A 25,721-nucleotide genomic window follows, 5' to 3' on the forward strand; every position below is an offset into this window, starting at 1 on the left:
AAACACTCTTTACATATTGCATCCATATAAGCACACCACTGAATATAGAAGTAAGAGAACCTCTCAGCAGGCAGGGAAGCCTTGTTTTCTTAACAGTGAAATAGTGAAAACAATTTATGCTCTTCCAAGTATAAATCAATCAACCAAATGACATCCTTGCATACCTTATTAGCAGTCAATCGTTCATTACACCATTGCAGCCTGCACTATTACTTGAGGCTGCAAGTAGAGTTAGGGATGTGCAGAGAGCTGTACAGTACGTTTTTCCGCTCTGAAGTCTGAAACTGGTCCTAACATTGGTTGTTACCAGGCCCCAGTCGGGCAAAGCATGGATAGAATGCTATCCTGCCATCTATTGGATAAAATCACAGTCCCGTGGATAATGTGGCTTGTTTAGAACCAACTCTTATCCACTGAATAGTGATTTACCCGCTGGATAACGCTTTCAACCCTTTGACAACTGGCTCCAGGTCTTAGAGCACAGCACAAACAGTAAACAAGTCTTTAGTACTCATATTTTTGATTTATTTTATTTTGATTATGATAAATATTATTTTCCTATGTAAGTCATGTTCTTATTGTCTTTTGACATAACAGATACATAGAAGAATCTCTCATGGCACTGGACGCACATGATGAGGTCACAAGAGAACACATGCCAGGTGTTGTAGAGGGGTTATGTCAGCAGCTTCAGTTGGCTATCCAAGAAGCATCAGGTCCCATGCAACGTTCTCTAAAGATGTTACAAATGGCTGCAAGGTCACTCCTTAGATAGCCAACAGTAAGCAGTACAAAAAGTGTAAATGGTAGAGAATCAATGGATAACAGCTGTACAGTTTGAGAGAAAGATGGCATCTGGCGACCCATAATGAAATTGGTCTCAAGAAGTTGTGGCGGGAAAATTCAGCAAAGACTTAAAAAAATGTTGTGCTCATATTTCATAAAGACTAGATGCTGAAGCCAGAACTTATATTTACCAGGACTTGCCTTGTGTTAGTACGTTAATGTTTAAAATGCACGCTTCAAAGGGTCAATCTAGGAGTAGATAGAAAGGTGTGTTGTACTTTGTCTTGTTACTGTTTCACAAGTGAAATGGCACTTGGGCACATCTAAAAAATGATCCTGCAATGGTCAACTTACTAAGTAACTCTTTCTAACCGAGTTCATGGGCTGTACTGTAAGTTATGGACCAAGTTTTTTCCCCATCGATCTATGGCCCAAGTGTGAAGCACGCAAGCCATAAATTGAAGGGGAAAAACAAGGATCCATAACTTACAGTACAGAACAAAAAAACGAGGTTAATGAGATATTTATTATATCTCTACTGTCTGTCTGATGGGTTCAGGAACAATTTCTATTCATGTGGAACAGATTCAAATTTCTGATGCACCACGAAAGCAAAACAAGTCACTTTGAAATCATTGTTAAGTGACTCTTAGTCATTAACAGGTTTTATTACACAAGTTCAGAAGTAAAAAGAAAGTTTTAAACTTTTACTTGCTAAAAAGGTTAAGAACACTGATATTTAACAAAACATTTTGGCAACAAAAACAGCTTTGAATTTTAGCGGGCCATACAGTCAAATACCCTGTGCTAAATTGGCCAATCACAGCATGCATACTAACTTAGAGATATAATAATAACAGTTGTATTGATAAGTTTAATGAAAAATGGCTATCTATCTTGTTTGACATAGATCTTCATTCAAAACTAAATCAGTGATGCATGAATTGTAGGGTGGGAAGTACTAGGTTCTGTTTATGTTAGTCACTTGTTATTCACCATTAAACATGAAGTTCTGGTATACAAGTGTAGACAACTACATTGTTTTACAACAAGCATACTCCAACTTTTCTCATAAACCAGTGAAAACTGTCCTAGAGGGAGTTTGGTCTTGGTACATGTACCAACAACTGTATTGTGGTATTGTCACTCTTCTCTCCAGATGTTAAGTAAATTGGGAAAGAGCCTTTCCATGCTAGTCTAAATGAGCATGGTGGGATGAATTTTTCCAATGATAAATACAAAAATATCGGTGCTAAAACTAAAAAAAACTTGTCAACAATCAGAGTAAAAAAGTTATTGTCCAATGTTATACCAACATGGCACTGATGAGTTGACAAAGGCCTGGTTCACACATGTGACATAACGACAAGATCACGCAAATGCAAAAAGCATCCTATGTTGATGTTGTATCTCACCAATGTATATCTGACCAATGTGAACAACACAACATAACAAATTAAAAGGGACATAATGATGTAGGCATAATGACATGCAATGTAAGGAAAATTAATGTTAAGTTTTCTTGTATGTCACAAACTGTGTGAACCAGGCTTTAACACATTACCAAGAGTTTGGTTCACGCTGTACTGGCAATGGTTTTCCTGACAAACTACTGACACTTACCAATGTTTTGCCCAGCACACCATGCTTACAATACTGTGGCAGACACAGCTAATGGTGTCAACCCATTTGATGCGTTATGGAGGGCACTAGTCTGGCTATAATACCACTGACAGATTACTAGTGCTTCAATAATACACCAACAACGTGTTACCGGTCCTTTTAACTGACAACCTACCAAAATAGTGACAACAACTTGGCTCACAATAAGCACATACAAGCAAAAAGAGACAAGAATAAATAAGCCAATATTTTGTTTTTTATTTCACTCACTGCCATTAGATCACTCATTTGTACACTCTTCTAAAATTAAAATCAAAATGACATGTATTTCAAGTTAGTATTTGGACAATATTGGAACTTAATCATTTTCACGTGAATGATTTTGGAATCAGTTCTCATCATGAAAAAAATATATTCCTGTATGTTTATAGTAACCATAATTTGTCATAAATAATAATCAGAACCTTTCTGTACAAGTAATTATTTCATGTCAGTTTTTGTACTCTTTTTTTCAGATAGTAGAATATACAGAAAAATGATTTCTTGGGGAAACTCATTGTTATTATTATCCTGATTTTGTCATTTACCCTTTTCAGGAATGAAAGATAGTTCTTACTCTTTAACTTTATTTTCTGACCAACGACTCAACTTCCTTGGCTGAAAGATTTTGTGGCAATTGTAGTAAGCTGTTGAAGTTTCTTGTTAAAATTGCTGAAGTGTGAGTTCAAAGATTTTGTAGAAGCTTATTAGAAATGATGAGAAGCAACATCACTGTATATCTCTAAATTCATTAGTATGCTTTCTTTAGAAGACGCATGACCATGCAATGATTTTAAGATCCCTCATCAAGCTTGGGCTAAACAAACATGGAAGCATCTTGCAAATTTTAAACCAAAAAAAGGCAGAGACAAAATGCCAAGTGTTACTACTTCTAACATCTTTGAAACATTTTTAGACAAACAACAACTCAGGTTTACATGTAAAATTTGAAAAAAAAACGCTAATTTTTAACAGGCCTCTTCCTGCCACCTGCAAAACTGCCAATTCCCCCTCCCCCCCCCCCCCCCCACTACCCACCCTCCGAAATAACATACAAGCGCCAATTTAAATAAAGGGTGATTTGGTAAAATGTGTCCCAAAAAATGATCGACGAAAAGCGTAGAGTTTCTCAGACTCTACAGCCTCTACTCCCTCCATTTAGCACTGCCTTCTCTACTCTGTAAGTAAAAAAGCCGTACTCTTCTCATCTCTTCTCTACTATACTCTATTCTATTCTACGCTATTCTACGCTACTCTACTCTACTCTTCCGTACCCAAACTCTACTCTACTATACTCTACGCTACTCCACTCTACTGTACTCTACGCTACGCTACTGTACTGTACTGTACTGTACTGTACTGTACTGTACTCTACGCTACGCTACTCGACTCGACGCGACTCGACGCGACTCGACTCGACTCGACTCGACGCTACGCTATTCAGATCGAGTAAATTTAAACACAGTAAAATTCATTTAGCTACTTACAATCATACTTTAATTTTTAACTAACTACCTAAAATACAGTTAAAATTTTTTTGGTTAAAGTTCTTTTTTTCTTTTTTTTTTTTTAATTTTATTAATGCAATAACTTACATTACACTACATACAAAAATTACCTATTACTTACAATGTTAATGTGACTTACAATTTAACGATACTAACAAAACTTATAATACCAACGTTTACAATTTACAGTTGTTTCTTCAGTGGAGCAACTCGTCTCTGCATGTTGGACAAGTGGCCTGCTACAAAGAAAAGAAAGCATCTTTAATCTTGAATACAACTCTCCCCCTTATAGAGATTGAATTTGTAGCCATCAGAAATTTTACCCTGTTTAGTCCATCAACTTTTTCCCGCTACATTCCACAAAAAAGGCCTTTATCAGGAGTTTTCTCGCTGGTATGCTGCCGCTCTACCAACGAGACAACACTTACTGTTTTGACAACAAAAGTCCAAAAAGTTTAATCAACTTTTATCTGCCACAAAGTTCAGACTCGCTGCTTCAGTGTGCCTTATCAACACTACTTTCTTCGCATGACATTATTTTAGTAATTAATTTGTATAAACCTCGCACAGTGCCAAGGAACCTCAAACTCATTCAAATAATCTGTTGATAATCTGCGAAAGGGTTGTACTTCGCCTCACTTGTTTACATGAGAATGCACAAAATCGAATGTAGCTTTCTTTCAAGAAAAAAATTTAAGGCTACAAATAAAACTAGCTTAGTGGCTCGTGGTCAGTCAGTCAGTCAGGAAATGTTACAATTAAAAACTTGACTGTAACAAGTCTTCCCAGTAATAATTATCTTTATTTTTTAATTCTTTGCAATTGAAGAGATACCGTGTTGAAATAAATTGTCTGTCTGTCTGTCAATCTGCCTGTTTGTCTGTTAATTACACAAATATTAGTGCATTTACCATTTGTAGCCATGTTGTGATGCACTGATTGTAAAATTCATGGCTGCATGGCTGCATGGCAGCTGGGTAGATTGCTCACCCTCTTGGAATTCGCTTAAGCAGACAGCACAGCATAACTTAAGAGCTGTAGGTAATTTAACCAGAAAATATCAGTGAAAACGTCAAATAAAAACATCCTTCTACAACCTTACTTTTAAAGTACGCAAATTTACCATCAAACGACACCGAAAAAGGTTGTGAGTTTCACTAACCGTTAGAAGTGACCACAAAAATATTGTTGACGCAAACATACAGATCAATCAAGGTGGATCAGACAATAATTATTTAATAAACAAAATGACAGCACTGTATCCACAACTCTTAAACTTTGGAGCAAATTATCAATTAAAAGAGGTGAAAAGAGAGAGAGAAGAAATGCTTCATCACCTCAGCACACAAAGCCAAGACTCGGCCACTTTTTCCGGAGTCATTTTAACTGTCAGTAGAGATGCAATCACCTTGGGAAGAGCTGGAGGGGAACCCTCATTGGTGTCCTGAGGATGAGCGGTAAAAAACTTAAAATACAAATACATCAGTACAAAAATTAGTCTTTGAGATGTTCCTTGTTTAGTCACCTCACCTTCGGCCAAACCCATCAAACTCATTTCAATTGGTGTAGCCCGGGAATTCAGTTGCTAAAAACAAGATAAAGAGCTAAGGACAGGATTCCATGATTTGTTCTGTTCAAGAGTTCGTTAACGCAGATTTAAACATGTATCACGGTTCCCCCCCCCCCCCCCCGCCCCCCATACCCCTCCTCCCTACCAAGTCTACTCCTTATCCAGCCTGGGATTGTCAAAATCTTTAAGTTATTTATAATTTTTCCAAAGGATATGGAAACCATATGCTGGAAATTCCCCAGTTTACATTTCTTTCCCTAGCCTCTTAAAATCCACAATTTACACCCATACAAATTGGTCAGTCTCCATAAACTTTTACACTCCTAACAAGGTTATCAACTGTCCCTAATACAACGGCTACAATTTCATACAGCACCTCTTTAATCGCTAACATATCCCCGTAGGCAGACCTTGGTGCAATCAGGGAGAAAGTGTGGATAAAACATAAAGATTCAAAATTAACTACCACCTGCACTCCCCCTCCCTCGCTTCCAAAAGGAGCAACGCCCCGAAGTTAGAGGAAAATTTCACTATTTGTTTAAGACAATATGTTGCCTAAAATCTTAACGAAAGCACTCATTCCAAGCTCCTCTTTCTAACAGCTCACAACATCACCTCGTAGCATATGATGGAGACAACTGCCTCGTGTACGGAAATATGGTGCAATACTGTTTGCTAACCTCTTCCACAACAGTTGTCTCCCACTCCATCCTGAAAATAAATCTTTGTTTTAGTTCTTCAGTGCACTTAGTTAATTATTTAGTTACTCATCCCCTTATTGTAGATAACTGTTCTTGCCCATTGCTGGTTGTAATATCGTGCTACACTTAATACTTCTACCACAGGCAGCCCAAGCTCTCTCTATGAACCAAACGACTCCTCTCTGGTGACCTAGGGCGACTTTTTTGAATTCCGGTTTTCCCTTTATAAAGAATTCAAAAGAGTCGCGTAAATCAAGTTCAATCGGTAAAATAACCACACCAGGAGCAAACAACACACATATGAAATAAGGTAAGCCATTTTTATTGAGAATTTTCACTTTTAACTACCTCCATGGATATCTTGTAGAAAATCCCACATAAACCCTTATAATTCGATGCCATATTGTGTTGCTCGTGTGGTCCATAGAGAGAGCTTGGTCTGTCTGTGAACTAACTAAAAATGACGAGGTTATATGAGAATAAATTTTTCGAAGCAACGGCTCGAAAAGGTCAGTTAATGGACCCTTGAACCTCATACTTCGTAATTTGCAGGTTTGTAAAGGAACTATTTAGTAAGATTAATGTATGTAACATACTACGCACTACGTTCATCACTTTTCGCAGTCAGAATCAAGTACAAATTTGCTTTTGTACCTCAAAAATCGATGAGCTTACTTTAGTACTCGGAGTAGTCAGCACCCGTGCCACGTCTATTCTGCCTACATCCAATAATTTAGGATCAAAGAATCATAGTTTACCTGAAAAGAAGAAGACATTTCGTTGCTCATTATATTTCAAACGGCTCAAACTATCAAAACTGAGTGAAAAGGAATGATTTTAAACAAAAAATACCTTCTTCTCTTTGGGCGCCATGTTTAGTTGGGACGCTCGCAAAGGATCTTGGAACAATAGCAAGGCAAGACATAACACGCAAACTGCGGTGATAAACATGGCAATAAAACGCATGCTAAAAAACAAAGTTCATTTACTTGACGTTTCTTACGAAACGTCAAGTAAATGAACTTTGTTTTTTAACATGCGTTTTATTGCCATGTTTATCACCGCAGTTTGCGTGTTATTTCTTATCAAGCTACAATGGCCAAAGAAAAAGAGTAATAACAAGGTAATAACTTACAGGACTCCGAGTGGTGCACGTTACACACGAGAACGGGTCGGGGGGTGGGGGTGAGGGAGAGAGAAAAAAAAAAAAGATTTTGTTTGTCTACCTCCAGAGCAAGCAAACCGAAAAGAGGCAACTCAACTTCTGGTCAGATTACTCGCTCTTGGCCGCAGGTGCCTAGTTCAGACCCCTTGCAGCTTCGGCCACCTGAAGAACTGGAGGAGGCTTGTCCTTCGAAGTTCATCTCTTAAAGTTCTTCTGTAATTTGGATTTTTGCAAAAAATTCCCAAATAAGGTCCAAAAATTTTAATTTAGCCATCGGGTAAGTGACGGACAGAATCCACAGGATCACTAGCCCTGGGTCATCAGAGAGGATTACCTTTGCACACTGTGGGGTAGATGTAAAACATGTTAAACCTTTTTAATTTGGACTTAGGACCTTGTACTATTCTCAGAATTCCTTTGTGATTCACGTTTTAATACTCGTGGAGTATCGTGGAAATCATACGAAAATAAAAGGCATTTAAGCTCACATTAATCGGGGGTCAGGATTTATTGCCTGCACGTGGTTCCACAACGGTAAGTTATTTTTTACGACTGATAAGACAATATTTTGCAAATACAGTTTTGTACTGAAATCGTGACGACAGCACGACAAATGCCAGTGAGACGGTCCCGCGAATTCATGTCCACTTCACTTACATGCGTTACAGTGCTCAGTAAAACCGGGTAAGCGACATATCAAACACGAAAGACCGTGTTTGACCACATTTCGAAACACCGAGAAGAGAGTTGAAAATATGACGCGCAGCGGAGTATTTTTGACGACCTTCGAGGTGTTTGGAAATGTGGTCAAACACTGTCTTGAGTTTTTGATATATCTTCTCAATCGAGACTAAAACTAAGGAGAAAACGGAGAAATAAAATCGTTAAAATCTATGCTAATTAAGATCAGATATCCAAAGAACGCCACGGTCATGATTTCCTTTGACGTCTTTGATAATTCCTGTCTAAACTTAATGAATTATTAATAAGTTTGAGAAATGTGAATAACAGTCTGTTTTCTCAACAAGATGCAAGACTCTTTAAGTAATGTAGAAGAACTGATAAACCCTTCTGTATAGAAAGCATTGGATGATTCTTGTTCATTTCTCAAAAGCTCTCCAGTTTGTTTAGTGATCATAATAACTGGTTAAAATATTCAGTCAGTGAAAGACTTTTTATTCATTTAGTCACTACCATACTAAATATGCAATACAACATAAGGCTTCTTGCTGAAGCAATCAAGTAATATGGCAACTCTGCCAACTAGCCACACACAGAAGAACACCACTTATGACACTACTAGGACTTGCTAATAGTTGTTCGCCAAGTTCTAGGACAATATTAAAGAATTAGTTGCTAAAATTTTAAATGTACCTACCCACAAATTTAATTCAAGTTCACTTTCATAAGTGTACTACGTAATGAAGCATTTAAATTAAATTAACCGTGAGAAAAATGTACCGCCAAATCATTTCATAAATCAAATCATAAGCTTGTATTTACGTTGCGACTGAGTAAGAACTTATATTTTATATTTCTTATTCAAATAAAATTCATATGTGAATTTCCTATTCCTCCAATCATTAAATACTGCGCAATGCAGACCAGCAATGCATAAAATCAATTAATTACATAACAATGGAAAGGTAGCCAGCCAGGTGACGTGTCTCAGTATTTTGTTAGTTTCTCCATAGTCCAGTTTTCGATAAAGTTTAATTCTAACATGTGGTGAGGTTTAGGAGATTTAAACAAAAGAAACTGTTTCTTTTTTTTTTTCGATCTTATTCCTTTGATTCAGACCCCTGAAGCCTCGGAACTAAGTTAGAAATTTAATATATCAAAATTGGTCAACTGTGCACACATTTTGCACATTACAGGACGGTTCCGTGCGAAACCCAAGTTTTCAAGCTTTAATCCTTGATGTAGTTCATTAGATTGAAACATTTGATTTACAAGATTTCCAATCGCAGAAACATGAACGTCAACTGCTTGAGTTTTGTCACCGGAGAAGGAAATCTATGATGTGCAAAATGTGTGTACACTTACGCTAGGATCAGATACTTTTTCAAAATGCAAATAGTCCCTGATTCCTAAATTACCGTACAAATACTTCAACCTGATTTCTTAGGTCATGTTTGTGCTGTAAAGTTACGTGTTTCTTTAAGTTAAGACTTAAGAGCAGAGACCAAGGCCTTTTGCAATCGAATTTTTCTTATGTTCTGCTGGACTTCTTTGTTGGCAAAGACTTCAGTATAAATTTTAAAATAATTTTGAGGAGGTTGGAGCAGGCGATAAAACAAAACTGTCTTTTAAGGTCAGGTAGGTAGATAGAGTTTTTAACTGACAAACAGCAAATTTCAAACTGTTAAGTATCAAACTTAGAAAGTTTGAAATTTACCATAGTCAGTTAAATGTGATGTTTAAGCTTCCATTTATTTAGAAGGTCTTATAATACCTCGAGTGTTGTTGTTGTTGTTGTTTTTGATAAGATATCGCTGATCTTGTCTCAAACTGGTAGCACTGACTTCCCAACTTCTTTTAAGACAATTAATATTATGGACTTGGTCAATTCTCAGATATGAGATATGCTATCCATTCCCACTCCAGATGTGAGGTTAACTCATCGGTATAACTAACTGGCCGCGGTTGTTCGAAAGGAGGATAACGCTTTCCACCGGATAAATCACTGTCCAGCGGATAGCGTGGTTTGTCTTGTTACCACTTATCCGCTGGATAGTGATTTATCCTGTGAAGAGCGTTATCCAGTCTTCGAACAACTGGGGTCTGGTGATCAGATATCAATGTCCACACACTATGTAGTCCGACAAGAAAGGGAGAAGTTAAATAAGCTTTCGGCAGTATATATTACCAGTTATGAAAATTTAAAATTTCACAATAAAACACTGCGATAAAAATGGAAAAACTGAAAACCGTTTTGGTTCAAAAATTAATGACGACGTTTTGCCGTTTGCTCAACGTAAGTATCAAGTCAACTGAGTGAATAAAAATGGTACAAAGTTAAAAACAAACTAAAATTCCTACGGGACACGAATGCTAAGGAAACAATGATATAAAAGTGTTGTTAATTTTTTTGCTCTTTTTGTTACACTTCGTTACAATGTTCTTCCATTTTATCGCAGTGTTTTATAGTGAAATTATTAAGCAAATCTCTTCTACGAATTCTAAAATATAAACTATAGTTAATAAACTTAAATTATGAATGTTTGTATTTTTTTTCTGAACATCACTTCTCCTCAGTTTCATTAGAGTACATCTCTTGTCACATGCTTTACCATGTTTGCATTTCATGCAATATATTAATTTAATGATGTAAGCCTGCGCTCAAAAACTCTTTAGCTTCTGCTGCTTTTTGATCAAACATCTTCTTGGTTCTGATCCAAACAGGATCCTGAAAGCACAATTAATAATTGTTTGAAGTTGTCCTTCATTAGCATGTTGGGTGATTAAATAGACAATTTGACTACATATTCTATGCCGTAGTTTGGCGAAAGCTTGGAATTAAAAGAATGACAGCAGCTCAAGGCCTCAGTCAAATCGTCTATTTAACAATTTATGGAAGGTTTTTTAATATTAAGGAACACCCTGTTTGTAACAAACCAAGCTTGAGATAGCAAGACAATTTATAACCCCTGAACAAAGGTAAGGTAAAGTCTGCATACGAGCCAAGTGGCGCATCAGGCCGGAGCTTATCCCGGTTTCTGTAGCATGAAGCGACTAGGAGTATTTCTACTCCCCCCTGGATGGGATGCTAGTCCATCCCAGGATTACCCCCAGCATTAAGTTCACTGGTACCCATTTATACACCTGGGTGGAGAGAGGCACTGTGAGAGTAAAGTGCCTTGCCCAAGAACACAACACAATGTCCCCGGCCAGGGCTCGAACCCGGACCGCTCGATCCGGAGACGAGCGCACTAACCATGAGGCCACTGCGCCTCCCAGCAGCTCAAGGCCTCAGTCAAATCGTCTATTTAACAATTTATGGAAGGTTTTTTAATATTAAGGAACATCCTGTTGGTAACAAACCAAGCTTGAGATAGCAAGACAATTTATAACCCCTGAACAAAAGTAACCCATTATAGCCTGAGAAGAAGCTGTTATCACTTAGCTGCCAAAGAAACTCATTTTTACAACCCCAGTGTAACATGTTCTTCTTACCTCTACTAATTTCATTAAATAAGGTGTCATCTTGCTGGCAAATCTCTCACTACTTTCACGTGGTAAAACAGAAGGCAAATGATCTATGGCTACCACGTCAAGAGGCTTACTGCAGCTAAGAAATAAAACACAGAATAAACAGGGTCCAAGGAAGAGTACATAATTGTGAGAATTTCAAATGTACAAGAAATTTCCCAAAAATGTATAATAAACAATTAGATTATGAGCTCTAAATTTCTATTGCGTGAAAGTTGACGAGGGCGCAGCCTGGGTCAACTATCACGCATAGAAATCGAGAGCGAATAATCTAATTGTTTTAGTATAAATCTACTAGTCATTCAAAACTTAATCTAAAACCTCTCCACAGACACGTCGAAGACGCCAAGAAGCGGCCGTCATTTTGTTAACAAGGGTACACTGCACACTAACTGCTGATAGTGTTCAATAGCTCAGCCAATCAGATTACAGCATTTTCATTAGTATACTAGTAGAATTTTACTAATCCGATTTAGAATTGCTCTGAATTAAACAGAAATCCAAAATCCTGAGGGGAGTAGCATTTTCAGGAATGAAAGAGATGGAACATGCAAAGTTCTTTTAATGGCTAAGAGAGATATGTGGTCTCCTTTCTTGTGTTTTTTGGAGGGGTGGGTTGGAGTAATGCAGCAGTTTAACCTGAGCATCTGTTTTGATGTTTGAAATGCTGTGTGTTTTGGCGGTTTTAAGAGGCTGGTGTATCTGCAGGGTTGTATTCAACACACCTTACAAGGTGGTAAATGGTGGCTTTACTTGCACCTCACTTTCTCTTTTTTCATATTTTATTTTTTTTATTTTAATATTTTTACCTATTTTTTTTGGGGGGGGGGGCGGGGGGGGAAGGAAAGGGCCATTCAAAAAATACTACTGACACAGATTTTTCCACTTGCAAATAATTCAACAACTCAGGTTGTAGACTCGGGCAAAACTTGTGACGCAGGTATTGTAATGATTCAATTAAGTAGCTGGGCACTAATGTACTTTTGGTATCCCAAAGGAGGGTGCTTATTGAAGAGGTGGCTCTTTGTGAACTACAGCTAGCATTTTAATGAACAACAGATCCCTTAACTAGAGATGGTAACATTAAGAGCTTTCAAATTTGTAACACCATCTCCTTGTCATTCCAAACCAGTATGTTTACATTCAGATCATGTGTAGCAAGCTTTCTCATACAAGTGAAGAGCTTTATGCAGATTCTGGCCGCATGAAAATTTGGACAAGAATGAAAAAATCATTCACTCTTACCTCAATTTTTGAGAAACTAACAGACAAGAAACTCCTTGCTCATATAGGAATGCTTGGCATGCAGGCTACGTTCAGATGAGAAACCAAACTACATTGAACTTTCACTCACTCTAATCAGCCTATTCTATGGCAATTTCTTTAATGCATGTCACTACTTTTGCACTGGGCACATATTGGATTGGAAGGGGATGCTCATTGGAATACAAGTGTTTATTAAACATTAAACAACACTCAAAGGGAGTGCTTATCAGAAATGGGTTACTTACTGGATGCAAGGTACTAATAAGATTTGATTCAGTATGGTAATTAGTGCAGTTAAATGCTCACACTTCTTGTTCTAATTCAATGTTGCTCTAAGAATGACATATAAAGATACCTAGGAATCTATACAGCTGATGAACACTTTTCACTCTTCACAGACAGATATTTATTCTGTGTAAGTATATAAACTCACCTGAGTTTTATTCTCTCACATGGCTGATCAAATGTAGTTATTGACTCGTAGAATGGCAATGGATTGTATGGATTATTAGGATCGCAGCTCACGTCAACCACCACACTCAAATTCCTGGAAGTAAACAATGTATTTAGTAATGTTGTACAAAATGCCTCCAAAAGTAAAGCTAGTTATGATTATGATTATGATTAACTGGTGTAACAGGCTAATCTGGCCCATGCTGTTCTTTTTATGTAATGCCCACCCTGCATAAAAAAAGATGGAACAACTTTGTATTCCCAGGTACAATAGTAACAATAGAATAATTATTATTCCTTTTAATTACATGTAGGTATTCAGTGACCAAGTGATAAGGTGATTTTATGTTAAAGGTTTATAGCATGCCCAAAGTAAATAGACTATGGCTGGGTTGTGCAAAAGCTAGTTAATGCCGGCCCAGGATTAAAAGTTAACTGAAGTAACAACTTTTCTTGTATAAAATGTTTTTCACTTCTTATGTTCTGTGTAGTTTGAGACTACTCGAGCTCAAAACTAAGGACAAACAATATAAACACAAAAAACCTCACCAAAAAATACAAAACTGAAATCAAAATTCTTGCTAATCTTGGGTTAGCGTAATCGGGCTTTGAACACCCTGGCCTGTAAGAATATCATATTGGGTGATTCAGGTCATGAGCAAGCAGTGTTCCAGATAAATTTTCAAGGCAGGGTATCAATAAGGAATTCCAACGGGTCAATTCCCACTGCTCCACCAAATTAGCATAACTTTCCTATTTATTTCTCCGGTCATGTAGATGACTAGGCTCAATTTCCGCCACTCTCTTGGGTCCCCATGCCATGAGCACGGCCTCATTTCCCGAAACAGCCCCTGGTAATCGAGCCTAACAGCTGACCTTGTCAGGTTTTTGACCTGAGACCCCTTGCTTATCTGGAACAAGGATTGCACATTGATAGTTGATTATTTTACTTCATTTCTTTCCTTTCAATCTTCTTTGTGTCGTGTGGCAAATAAGGGCATCAATAGCTCGTTACTTTAAGTACCTAATACCCACAATTGAAAGTAATAATTCTTTTAAAAATAACAGTAAATACTCTGTAAACTAGCAATGTATGTACCTGTCATCTGTCTCCAACATTTCCTTTGTAAGAAATGGTGGAATTTTCTACAAAGATGAAAAGGAAATGAATTGAAAAATACTAGAAGCACAGAATGGCAGAATGGAATGGTTGTTACAATTATGTCCACACATTTTAAAATTGGCATGCACGTTGGCTTATTAAGCTGCACAACTTAAGGCAATTTCAGCACTTACCAACTGATCATAGAATAAACTGAAATATTACAATAACGACGCACTGTACAAGAACAAAGCTGTGAGGATGATTTCTTCACTTTGCAAAATTTTATAATTAATGCTCTGTGGACAAATCGGATCCCTAATCAAATCACTAGTACAGTTGACAATGTAACAATTATTCTACAATAAGATGGTAGTTATGATGATACAGTGAGGTGCATACCACCTAGTTGGCTCTAGATCTCATATCTATCACAAGTGCAAGTGAAGATCACAAGATGATTTTTGTTATTGGCTAAATTTTGTTCAAACAACAAATGGCTTTCCAACCTGGCTGTGAGACAAAAAGGGAAAAATTACAGGCTGCATAATTTTGCAGGTTTGACAGGTTTTAAGTATTAACCACGTGAAAAGAGCCCTCTCTACAGATTGCATCCTGTGAAAAAACTATGAATTTTTTTCACACATTTACTCACACAGGGCTAATGCAATAGTGACACACTAAACATGTGAATTTTCCATACCAAAGTGATAATTAAGTAACAAAGACCGATAGTCATCCAAAAGAGTTTACTGTACCTCCATTAAAAGAATGCAGTTAACAAGAATGTCATAGTCCAGTATCTCCTTGAAAGGGCCACCCGGCTTTGTTTCATCCAAATCCCATTCGGCAATGGCAGCCCTAGCAGTGAAAGTGACGAGGACAAGTGTCACAACTAGCAAACACACAATGTTGTTGTTTAACTTACAAGCGTTCAAGTTCAGAAAATCAGCGTCATAATTTTAATGAGAAATTATCAGGGGTGAATGGAGCATTTTTGCGGTGGCCACATTATGTCAACATTGCCAAACAATAGAAAACTTTGGCAATAAGAAAAGAACTCATTTCCCACAGGGGAGAAATTTGATTGTTTAAGAACACCAACATGTTCAAAATAGTGGGAGTTCAAAATAACTGGGTCACCATGAAACATGAAAATAACAATTAGGGTGGCCGAACACAGTTTTCGCACGCGCTTTTACTGATGCAATTCAGCGTACACACAAGGATTGCAAAAAACAACATGCCGTCAATAGAGCGATCATTTTATTTACTCAACTCCTGCACTATCTGTGCTATTTTTCTCTTCAATTGAATGCAGTGTATTGATGGCTTTAGTCTTTTATTACAAAGGTATCTTAGAAAAGGTAACGATACAAAGAACCCAGCAATTCTCAGTTTTTCCTTTGTTACCAGAAGAACCCAGTTAAATGCAGTGCATGCGTAGTAAGTCAAAAAAAATCGCAATTGAACGAAAAATTGCGCTCTCAGAAATATGCCTAATACTCGAGAACCACTCATTAGAATTTCACGAAATTTGGCATGAAAATACTTTAGGAAATAAGTAACTGGAGTATTGAAAATAATTGAAGTTTAACAAAGGAAATTCTAGATATTCCAGTGAACCTTCAACAAGGGATCATTAGAGATCTCTCTGTTAAATTATTAGCAAAATGGTGTTAACTTGTGAGAATCATTACAAGCTTGTTGCAAAGCAAATTATAAAGAAAATCTAATGACTAGATTATCTACAAATAAACAGAACCGATTTTAAAGGCCTGTTTATATTTATTCATGTTGCCATGGCAACGGCACATATGTCAGCTTAACCATCAAAAACCCAAAGTTTGTGTTGTTAACTTGCTTGCTGAATGATTGAATCACCAATGTGCACCTTTTGTTTGAAAGAGGTCGAGTCCCTCGAACATTTGCTCTTTTATTGTGATACAACAAAAGACTTCTGGCGGGCTTTTTCTTCTTGGCTTTCAAACCAGAATGTATCTTTGGACACTTTGACATTTGAAAATATATTGTTTGGAGTGTTCAACAACAACGAAGACTTTATTATCCTGAATCACTTGATACTGCTAGGAAAGTTTTTTATTTATAAATGTAAATTAAATAAAATTAAACCAACATTAACAATATTTTTAGCAAAGACAAAAACCGTTTATTACATTGAAAAAAAATAGCTACCAAAAATAACCAACTTTATAAACATTACAAAAAGTGGGAAAAACTAATGCCATCTCTTAATAATAGTTGAGCTTAATTTGTAATTTCTCCTTCTCAGCATGTCACTAACTTACTTTCTTTTTTTTTTTTTTTTTTTTTTTTTTTTTTCTGTATTTGGGTAGCTGCACTATTGTAAACAACGCATTGTATATTCTTTAGGTATGATTAGGCTACGATTAGTAATTATAATTTGTTGTATGTAATCTATTGTAGTTATGACGTATTGTAAGTATTGTAACTAGTGTTATGTCTTGTGTTGTATTGTATGTATTATAACCCAAAATGTTGAAAAAAAATAAAAATTACAAAAAAAAAAAAAAAAAAAAAAAAAAAAAAAAACTTGCTTGCTGCCATTTTTGAAGACTGAGGGATCAAGGGTTTTAGAGAAAAAGGTGAATGAAATGCAGTTACCAAAAACTGTGTTCAGCCACCTTAAGAGGTTACTAATATGTAATCAACACAAAAGGATGTATCTTTTTATTGACCAAGAGAACACTTGAGGATGATGCTCACTACTGAACAAGATTAAAGTCCAATGAAAAGCCTAAATTGTAGTTTTCCGGCTATGTTCCAAGGTGGTCTGACATCATAATGACAGGGAATTCAAAGAACCAAATTTGAATTAGCAGGGACCAACTGTATTCATGATATAAATCTCACTGGTTCTTACTTTGGAAGACCCAGCTTATGGGCAATCTCTAAAGCTCCTTTACCACAGCGACCAAGAGCACCAATCACAATGATCCGAGGAAACACTTCAGGAAGACCTAACATGTCAAATGTGAAAACAATAACATCATTTCAGCTGACAGAAATAAATATATCTACACCAGGGCAGAATGTTTGCAATTCTTTTCATTGATAATTCATGATGCACTAAATTTTGAAAGTACTCCATATTTACATGCTCAGTTTTTCTCCCCGATATACAGACATCTGATATATAGCCTGATTTCTAAATCAAGTTATATTAAAATATATGATTGAGAAAAATGCTTCATTCAAATTGTTTTACTCTGATCATATCTTATCAGTGTTTTGGACTGGTAGTCACTACTTACCAGAAGTCCAAACCAAGAAACAGACAATGAGTGTAAAATGTTTCAGGTTGAATCTCAGACTCGCCTTGATCGCGTGAGCCCTCAACATGTAAAGAGAGAGGTCTGCTGCCTAGGGAGACTCCCTGATAAAATGACAGGGCTACTCGCTGTACCCTTCAGGCAGGTAAAATATATTTAATAATGTTCTGGATTTGTGCTGCTTTAAGGTGTTTAAGTTTATCATTGGACTTATTGTGGTACCTTTTACAGGGCTCTAAAAAAACTTGAATTCCAGCAAGTAGCCCTCAAATTTGGCTTGCCCTGGGCAAGTTTTAGTTTGCTCTTTCAATGATTTAGTTGGTAGATGACTTGCCTGATCCCTTGTCCAGAAGGAAAATCTACTTGTCCTGGGTGACCCAATGGCACTCTTTTTGAGCCCTGCTTTTAGGGTAATAAGCTGACAAAGTGACAGTTGATTTGTTATTTTAGGATTGATACCTCTTCGGTGTGAAAGTGAATTTAAGACATGTCCTCAACAGGAGATTCTGGTAACTTTTAGGGATTCTTATGAAACTTTCCAATGGAACACCCTGTCATTTTATGGGGACCTCCCCCCCCCCCCCCCCCCCAGGCACGTTCTAGCTAATTACCTTTCAACTTGGCAACTTGCTTGTGTTGTAGTTTGATGTGATCAACGAATGCAGCATCATTATCATAAGGTTTCACTGTAGCCATTGGTATATTGGGACTGTTGAGAAAGTGAACTTAATTACAAAACTTCAAAGTTCCTAAAAGCAGTTTACTGTTGCTTTCTTGTACCTCAGTTGCTGATGGCACCAAGCAAGTATTCCCAGACCCATTCCACCAAGTCCAGCCATTCCACTAAATTCAGCCACTACTCTTCTTCCTGAAAATAAATGGTTAGAAATTCAAATTAAATTGACTAGTACAAACATTTGTTGACTCCTAATAAATAATAATATTAAGACAAGTTGATATGATTGTTCTAGAAGCAGTGGGCTTTATGACTGCCAACTTACATTTTCAACTCTGAAAAGATCATTCTATTCCAGTCAGTTTTAGTATTGAAGGGATTCTAAGCTGCTTTTAAGTCCAAATCTAGATTCATTTTTGATCAAATACGTTATGACAATCTTAATTAAGGCACACAGGTTGAGGATGACATCAAATACTAATTTGGACACAGCTGTAGATATACACCTACATGTAATAGCAAAAACTTACAATAAGTCTAATCTCAATTTTTTTTGCTTTAAACCACTCTGACTAGAAGTGTTTCAGAGTCTAGTATCCCACTAATTTCACACCATGCAGTTTTGTTTAATCTGTTTTTGCTGGTAAACATTGATCAATGTCCATCGAATGGACTGAAATTATTAAAAGTACTTGTGTAGAATAAAACAGTGTCCCAAGAAGTACAGTGACATGCAATGCAAACTTTCTTTCACATGATTGATGGACAAGACAATTTTGAACTCTTTTTGTTCATATTCTATGTTATGTGACAGCACCTATCAAGGTGTTCTGTCCTCGTGTACCAGTTCACAAGAACTGATACAAAAGATCCAACAATGTTCAACAGCTAAACAAAGGTTCATAAAGAAAGGAGTACAATGGTTATTCCCTCTGTGTACTGGTACACCAGGACACAATCTATCAAGGGGCCTTACCAGTCTCATCAGTCATAAACTCAATGTCATAAATGCTGCCTCCTCCCTTGATGAATCGGTGGAGTAAATCTGCCCAGCCTGTTTGATTCTATAAGTTATTAATTAAAAGATAACAATTAAAAAGGAAGCATATTTAAAACAGTAGTAATTCATACATGTATAATAAGTCAACAATTATTAGACCCCATTTTGATTGATTCCTACTTGTGATCTATTGGAAGACAGACGTATGGATGACATCATTAACAACTTTTTTTGTCTCTATATAATTATATAAAACACATACATGTAGATTTCTTGTTGCCCCGCATCTGTTCAGAAGACTTCAAAGTGTGGTAAGAACAAAAGGTCTTACCACATTTTGACGTTATCTCTGATCTATTACATAACAATACAGATGCACAACAAAATATGCATGGAATCTAGTTATTAGTTAACTTGAAGCATAAACATTTATCAGAACAAAAAATTGTCAAAAAAGAATGGGTCATCCATGAGGACACAGTATTTTTTGTTCAATTATTTGACAACTTTAAAATGAGTGATCTTAAAATAATGAAAAGGACTAGCATTCCTACAACTTAAGAAGAAAATAATATTGTAAAAATGCCTTTGCATCATATCAATGCCCTATTTCTATATTCACAAAAAAATTTACAAAAATGTCAAGTATTCATGGCTCAAGTGTCCTCACTGCAATGCTTGAAATGTCCACTTTCCAAATTCACTACCCCTTTTAGCTACTTTCATATATGTCAACTTGAGGTTAGTTTAATAACTAGCCTATTCCCTGGTGCATTGGACTTCTACACTCTGGATAAAGTGACCTGGGAGCTGAAATGCTGGCGATAACCTGTGTAGAGTAGCATCTCATCCAATGGCAAGAGGCAACAATCCTAGCAAGGCCATCATTTTGTTTTGAGTCACCTGTTTCCTTAGTGTTCACACCAGCAAAACAAACTTGTTACTTTGTGTATGAATTATATCAATAAGAGACAACTTCACCTACCATTAAGAGCCCATCAAGAACACTCAGCCATTACAGTTGGTTGTGGCCCTTAATGACAGCCCTGCCTAGTTGCCTCGGGGCACAGAAACTGGTATGAGTTGGAAAATGAGATAGTGTACATCAAAGATGCAGTACGCAGGTGGCAAAACGTTTTCTCACCTTATATGCATGAGCAAAGAAGATGTGCCTTTGAGATATTGGGTCCTCACTGTGAGGAAGTTCTTTTAGTCCCAAAATGAAGGCCTCTTTGGGAGCAGTGACCCAAGATCCAGCAGGGACCATATTGATACCTGGAATGCTTAAAGATATATAAATAAGAGCTCATGTCTGTCAAATTTACTGATAAATATTTACTGAATTTACAAAATACAGTAAGGAGTTCAGAAAAAGTAACTTAACAAAAATGCACATACTGTAAGTGGTAGTATAAATAAAACATTTATTAGCCAGCAGTACAGGCATTTTCTGTTTGCAGTGTGCTCGTGAATTAAGGGTATTAGCTCACGATCCAGTAGATTTGCTGCCATGTTGGCTTATTTCAGCATCACTCCTACACCCTAGGATGCCTTTTTGTCTTTCCCCAAGCCCCTCCTGAGTTTGAAACCCAGACGGCCCTTGCTTGATAAAAATAAACTCACACGCCAAAATATGTCTGCATTGAAGGCTAAACCCTTGACTTTCCCCTTAGAATATTTGATGGGTAGTTCCTCAAAAGCAGCAGAACAAGATACCGACTTTATTATGTTAGGATAATTTTTAATTTAAATAATTAACAGTAGCACCTGAGGATCAAAATCAAGCAAGTTAAATTTTGACATTTCAGAAGAGAACCCTTATAGGGCGTTACTTTTTTTTTTTTTTAAATACAAGTATACTCTAAGTAGAATTCTCAGTAGTTTCACCAGTGGCATGTAAGAAAATCTTAAATGTTCTCAGACCTTGGCACAAGTGATGTGTAAAAAGAAATAAACACTTTTTTCATCCCTCGCCCATGGACAGCTAGAATCATTAATTATTATTACAAAAACCACTAACCACTGAAATTCCTCATTTTTGAAGACAGACTGGTCAGAGCATTCCACTGTAACTTTAAAACCTAAATAGGAAAGAAATCACAAAAGTTTAGTCTATGAAATGTGTGGACCCTTTTAGAAATATCCATACCCCACCAAGGGAAGGGGGTGGTGAAATGTCTAGGGACTTTCAAAAAGGGGCCAAAAAGACAGTTGAAATAGTTTTTTGATGGTTTTAATTGTTCAAAACTCAATATGTAGTCACCTACTACTAAGCAGGAGGATAGCCCCTGTGAGAAGGCTAAGTAAACTCTATCACGTTCTTGATCTTTCTTCCTTCAATGGTGTAAGGTAGATGTATGTTTCGAAACAATGACAATTGGTACAAAAATTTCCTAGGGAGGTTTCCACAAAAATCCAAATTGCTGAATTTCTGAAAAGCACACCATTAAACCAAACATTCTGGCAATTTTGAAACAGGGACAAATGTTACAAAAACCACCTAGGAAAGTTTCCAGAAAAACGGAAATTGTGAAGGTGAACATGACACGAGCATGGGACAAAGAAAAATTCTGAGTCCCCGACAGGAATCAAACCTCCCGAACACTGGGTGGGCGCTCTATCCACTGAGCTACGAGAACTCATGGAGAGCGAGGTCATTTAACTGAGTTCATATATGACAGGTGTCCTGCATTCTGCTAGGATCAACGCTATCGAAGTCATCGTAAGTAGTGATAAATTAATAAAGATGGTGAATTTTAAGCTCGGTAATGAAATGTGAAGGTGAATTAATCAACATGACACGAGCGTGGGACAAAGAAAAATTCTGAGTCTCCGACAGGAATCGAACCCATGACCTCCCGAACACTGGGCAGGCACTCTATCCATTGAGCTATGAGAACTCATGGAGAGCAAGGTCATTTAACTGAGCTTAAAATTCACCATCTTTATTAATTTATCACTACTCACGACGACTTCAATAGCGTTGATCCTAGCAGTATGCAGGACACCTATCATATATGAACTCAGTTAAATGACCTCGCTCTCCATGAGTTCTCGCAGCTCAGTGGATAGAGCGCCCGCCTGGTGTTCAGGAGGTCATGGGTTCGATTCCTGTCAGGGACTCAGAATTTTTCTTTCTCTCACGCTCGTGTCATGTTGATTAATTCACCTTCACATTTCATTACCGAGCTTAAAATTCACCATCTTTATTAATTTATTAAAATGGAAATTGTTGAATTTCTGAAAAGGGCACCATTAAACCAAAAATTCTGCAAATTTCAGGAAGATCGTAGTTAAGGTGATTCCTTAGTATTGCATTGCGTATCCCTACTGCGCACGATTTTCGCATCATTAGCCCGTGCACATGAACACATGCACCTACAAAACATAAGAGATTTCCCTCAAACTAAGCTCGATAGCGAAATAAATGCTCCTTTTCTCTTAACCCTTTACCCCCTAAGAGTGCAAATTAGCACACAAGGTCATAACTTTGTGAATATTTGATAGATTTCTATGAATTTTTGCCATGAAAATTGTCTTGAAAAGATCTGCTCATTGAAGTCATCAAATTTTGACCCCCTCCCATCCAAGACATGGTTGACCACCCTCAGAAGTTTTTAGTTCCTTCTTCGGGATGCAAATGGAATGCAAGACTTGTTTCATATCAAGCTATGCACTAAGAGCTGCTAAATAAGCTACAGTATAGGGGTATACCTAATATAGTAGAAGATTGATGCATTTTTGAAGTCGTTCATTTTCCCATTTTAAAGCAATTTCTCTCAAAATGTCTACCTCCTTCATAGCTGCTGATGTCAATTCTTAAATAAGTTGATTAGTAGCTTTCAAATGGCATATTGTACACAGGCAGAGTGTCTTTATTCGCCGATTTGGGAAAAACTGCCATTTGCCTTAGGGGGTAAAGGGTTAAACGAGCACGGTGACCCCTACTTTTTATTTCATAATTTCAATGAGAACAATATCCTCAATAACTGAGAAAAGAATTAGCAGAAATCTATGGCTACTTTTTAGGCAAATGAAATAAATACTACAGAGGGAGACTTAATGGGCCCAACAGTGCACGTCCAAATTATGTTTCCTTTAAAGGATAAAAAAATGCAGGGTATTTGAAGACATTTTTTCTGGGACATAGATGAATAAACAATCAAAGAAAGTCAAACTCTGTGTGATATAACATGCTGCATTGAAAAATAATCTCGCTTATTTGTTGTGCACGGAGATTACTAAAAGTCACCTAAATAACCGTATTTGTCAGCATATTGTGATATGAAAACAAGTACGGTGACCCCCTCTTTTTACTACATTCTGAACATCTCCTTGTCCTGTGACAACAGCATACCAAGTTTCATTGGAAACCTATGGCAGGTTCTTTTACTAGGGAATCACCTTAAATGGAATGGAAATTCCTGGTAAGAAATTTCCAAAAATTTTGGTATACCTAGCAAGGTAGTCCTCTTTCCCGGAAATTTCAGAAAATGCTCTTCCAATCACCACTGGAAATTTACAGAAATGCAAACCAGAATTTCTGGTTGAATGAAAAGCTCCCTAAATACCAGGGTGTTAAGGAATGGGATCTGGAAATAGTAAAAAGTAAGTAAGTACGTAATTTATTCAGACACATTTCACCAGTGAGCCTGGGGCTCATTGTGTTATGTGATGTGTGGTAAGGGTATAATTTGGATATTTCTCTTTCATCTCACCACTGGGAATAAAATGAGTTTGAGAAAAAAAAATTTCAAAGTTTTTCCTTAACAAATAAAAGATAACATACTGAATCTTTGAACAGTCAAAGGCTGTGAAAAAAGGTGACAAAAGGGGGTGGGGGTACCAATTATGCATCACACTGAATTTTCCTCTTAAACCACGCATCACGGATAATTTTTTAACCGATCACACGTCACGTAAAAAGAAGTAAGTACGCCCATGGCCTGTTACAGGAGCCCTCGGTAGTTAGGGAGAAAACAGGGCGAGCGAGAGCCAAAACGAGGGAGGAGAGCCTGGAGCAGGCTAGTACGTACGCCCATTGATGGTCACAGGATTCAAAATCGCAGAAACGTTCGGTGACTTTGCATAAATCTTAAACAGCTATCATGGAATATCATGACATTTTAAAACCTTACTTCCCTGTAACCTGGCAGAGCACATGCTGGACCTCTGGAAAATCACTGTAGGGGACACAATGAAAGTGTTTTGTTCTAACTAACCGAACACTTATTATAACGACCATTAAATCGCATCTCCCGTTATCAGCAACACGTTTACAGATACTGTTATTCTGATAAGCTTAGGGTTTACCTTTTTCGATTAAATCCTGGCATTTCTCTGGAGTCAAGGCTCTCCGTTGCTCGTTTGGTTTCGTCTCGGCGCGAAGCCAAATGTGATCGCTCATGATTTGGCAAATTCTTGATGAACCGTTGTAACAATAGTGAAAAAAATTGATTACCAGCAAGTATGAAAAAGATCAGGAGCCTCTGTGATGAGCAGAACGAAACGTAAACGAGAATAAGGCCGAAACAACGCAAAAGCTAAAGAAATAAAGCTAAATTGTCACTCTCCCCAGTCGACCCCGAGCGAGACCATCCCGTCTTCGCGCTCCGCGCTTTTCTCCGCGCTCGTGTATAGCGTTTCGCGGTCTCCCCCGCATATGATCATCACTATTCCATCAGATGATAATTGGAAGTTGTGTGCTTCTGTACGACGTTATCGCTCTAAATTTGTGTTCTCCCAGCAGAGACTGAAGTAATAAAAACTGGATCATTGGATAATGCAATTCAAGGGAGCCATCCATCGTGGTGGGTAGGGGGGGCTACTCGTTGGCTATCTATCATCTCATATCCAACGCACGCTCGTGGCATAATTGTTAGATAAACGCTTTTGTTAAACTTCACAGATGGGTTTGTTTTTCTATCGACAGAAATAAATTTTGGAACGTACACCACCAGGTTGAGAATAAAATCCAGTCTGATACACGCCATAAAGTTTTAAGTAGTCTGCGAACAGGCTCCCGGCGAGGACGGAAAAAAAATTCAGGGAGAAAAGCGAGCAGACGAGCGTAAAACTGAAGAATTCAGAGAGCGATACGATCAGGGCGGGACGGCTGCGTTCGGGCTCGTCGAGAGCCTGCTTGCAGGCCAAGTTATTAGATATTGTCGTCCCACAAACTCTGTGGGGTCTTGTAGTCACTACCGCCGTATAGATTTAATAGAAGGACGAGATGAGAAACCGTTGCCCTGTAATTGTAATTGACAGACAGACAGACAGACGCAGACAATTAAACAGATAGATGGG

The 25,721-nt window shown here is 37.4% G+C and overlaps 2 protein-coding genes and 1 long non-coding RNA gene across 14 annotated transcripts in view; 1 reads left to right on the plus strand and 2 right to left on the minus strand.

The window, feature by feature from the left end:
* LOC110068233 (enhancer of mRNA-decapping protein 4-like) overlaps window positions 1-1,809 on the plus strand; it is a 33,031-nt gene extending 31,222 nt beyond the window's left edge. For both annotated transcript variants that reach the window (XM_089297989.1, XM_089297990.1), the window contains exon 26: window positions 598-1,809. In XM_089297989.1, coding sequence (XP_089154115.1) covers window positions 598-775 — 178 coding nt within the window. In that variant the 3' untranslated portion in view covers window positions 776-1,809. The remainder of the gene's footprint in view (window positions 1-597) is intronic.
* A 1,867-nt stretch (window positions 1,810-3,676) lies between these two features.
* Window positions 3,677-7,148, minus strand: LOC149106192 (uncharacterized). Of its 11 annotated transcripts, XR_016209797.1 has the most exons (7): window positions 7,080-7,147; window positions 6,903-6,985; window positions 6,207-6,237; window positions 5,487-5,541; window positions 5,294-5,400; window positions 4,868-4,991; window positions 3,677-4,195 (listed from the first exon to the last, which is right to left on the minus strand). It is a non-coding gene; the product is annotated as an uncharacterized LOC149106192 (long non-coding RNA). The 11 variants fall into 11 exon arrangements; XR_016209794.1 differs by having other exon boundaries at window positions 6,207-6,985; window positions 7,080-7,148; XR_016209788.1 differs by having other exon boundaries at window positions 5,294-5,541.
* A 1,399-nt stretch (window positions 7,149-8,547) lies between these two features.
* Window positions 8,548-25,005, minus strand: LOC110068226 (uncharacterized). The gene is made up of 12 exons (XM_020775608.2): window positions 24,729-25,005; window positions 21,436-21,496; window positions 20,560-20,698; window positions 19,392-19,479; window positions 18,520-18,607; window positions 18,351-18,448; window positions 17,331-17,427; window positions 15,184-15,286; window positions 14,423-14,469; window positions 13,304-13,417; window positions 11,569-11,683; window positions 8,548-10,801 (listed from the first exon to the last, which is right to left on the minus strand). Exons 1-12 carry the CDS (start codon window positions 24,820-24,822, stop codon window positions 10,715-10,717), a joined length of 1,131 nt encoding a protein of 376 aa, XP_020631267.2. The 5' UTR covers window positions 24,823-25,005; the 3' UTR covers window positions 8,548-10,714.
* Between the last annotated feature and the right edge of the window lie 716 nt (window positions 25,006-25,721).

The sequence above is a fragment of the Orbicella faveolata genome, unplaced genomic scaffold (assembly GCF_042242905.1).
Source record: "Orbicella faveolata isolate gen_17 unplaced genomic scaffold, um_ofav_v1 contig_3, whole genome shotgun sequence".
NCBI classification, from domain to species: Eukaryota; Metazoa; Cnidaria; class Anthozoa; order Scleractinia; family Merulinidae; genus Orbicella; species Orbicella faveolata.

Bases quoted from the DNA above. Each gene is read 5' to 3' on its own strand.
- LOC110068226 (XM_020775608.2), bottom strand. From the start codon at position 24,822: ATGAGCGATCACATTTGGCTTCGCGCCGAGACGAAACCAAACGAGCAA. The intron at 15,287-17,330 runs GTAAGAACCAGT...TTTCACTGCTAG, and splicing joins CATAAGCTGGGTCTTCCAAA to GGCTGCCATTGCCGAATGGG. The intron at 13,418-14,422 runs GTACATACATTG...GTTTACTTCCAG, and splicing joins ATGTTGGAGACAGATGACAG to GAATTTGAGTGTGGTGGTTG.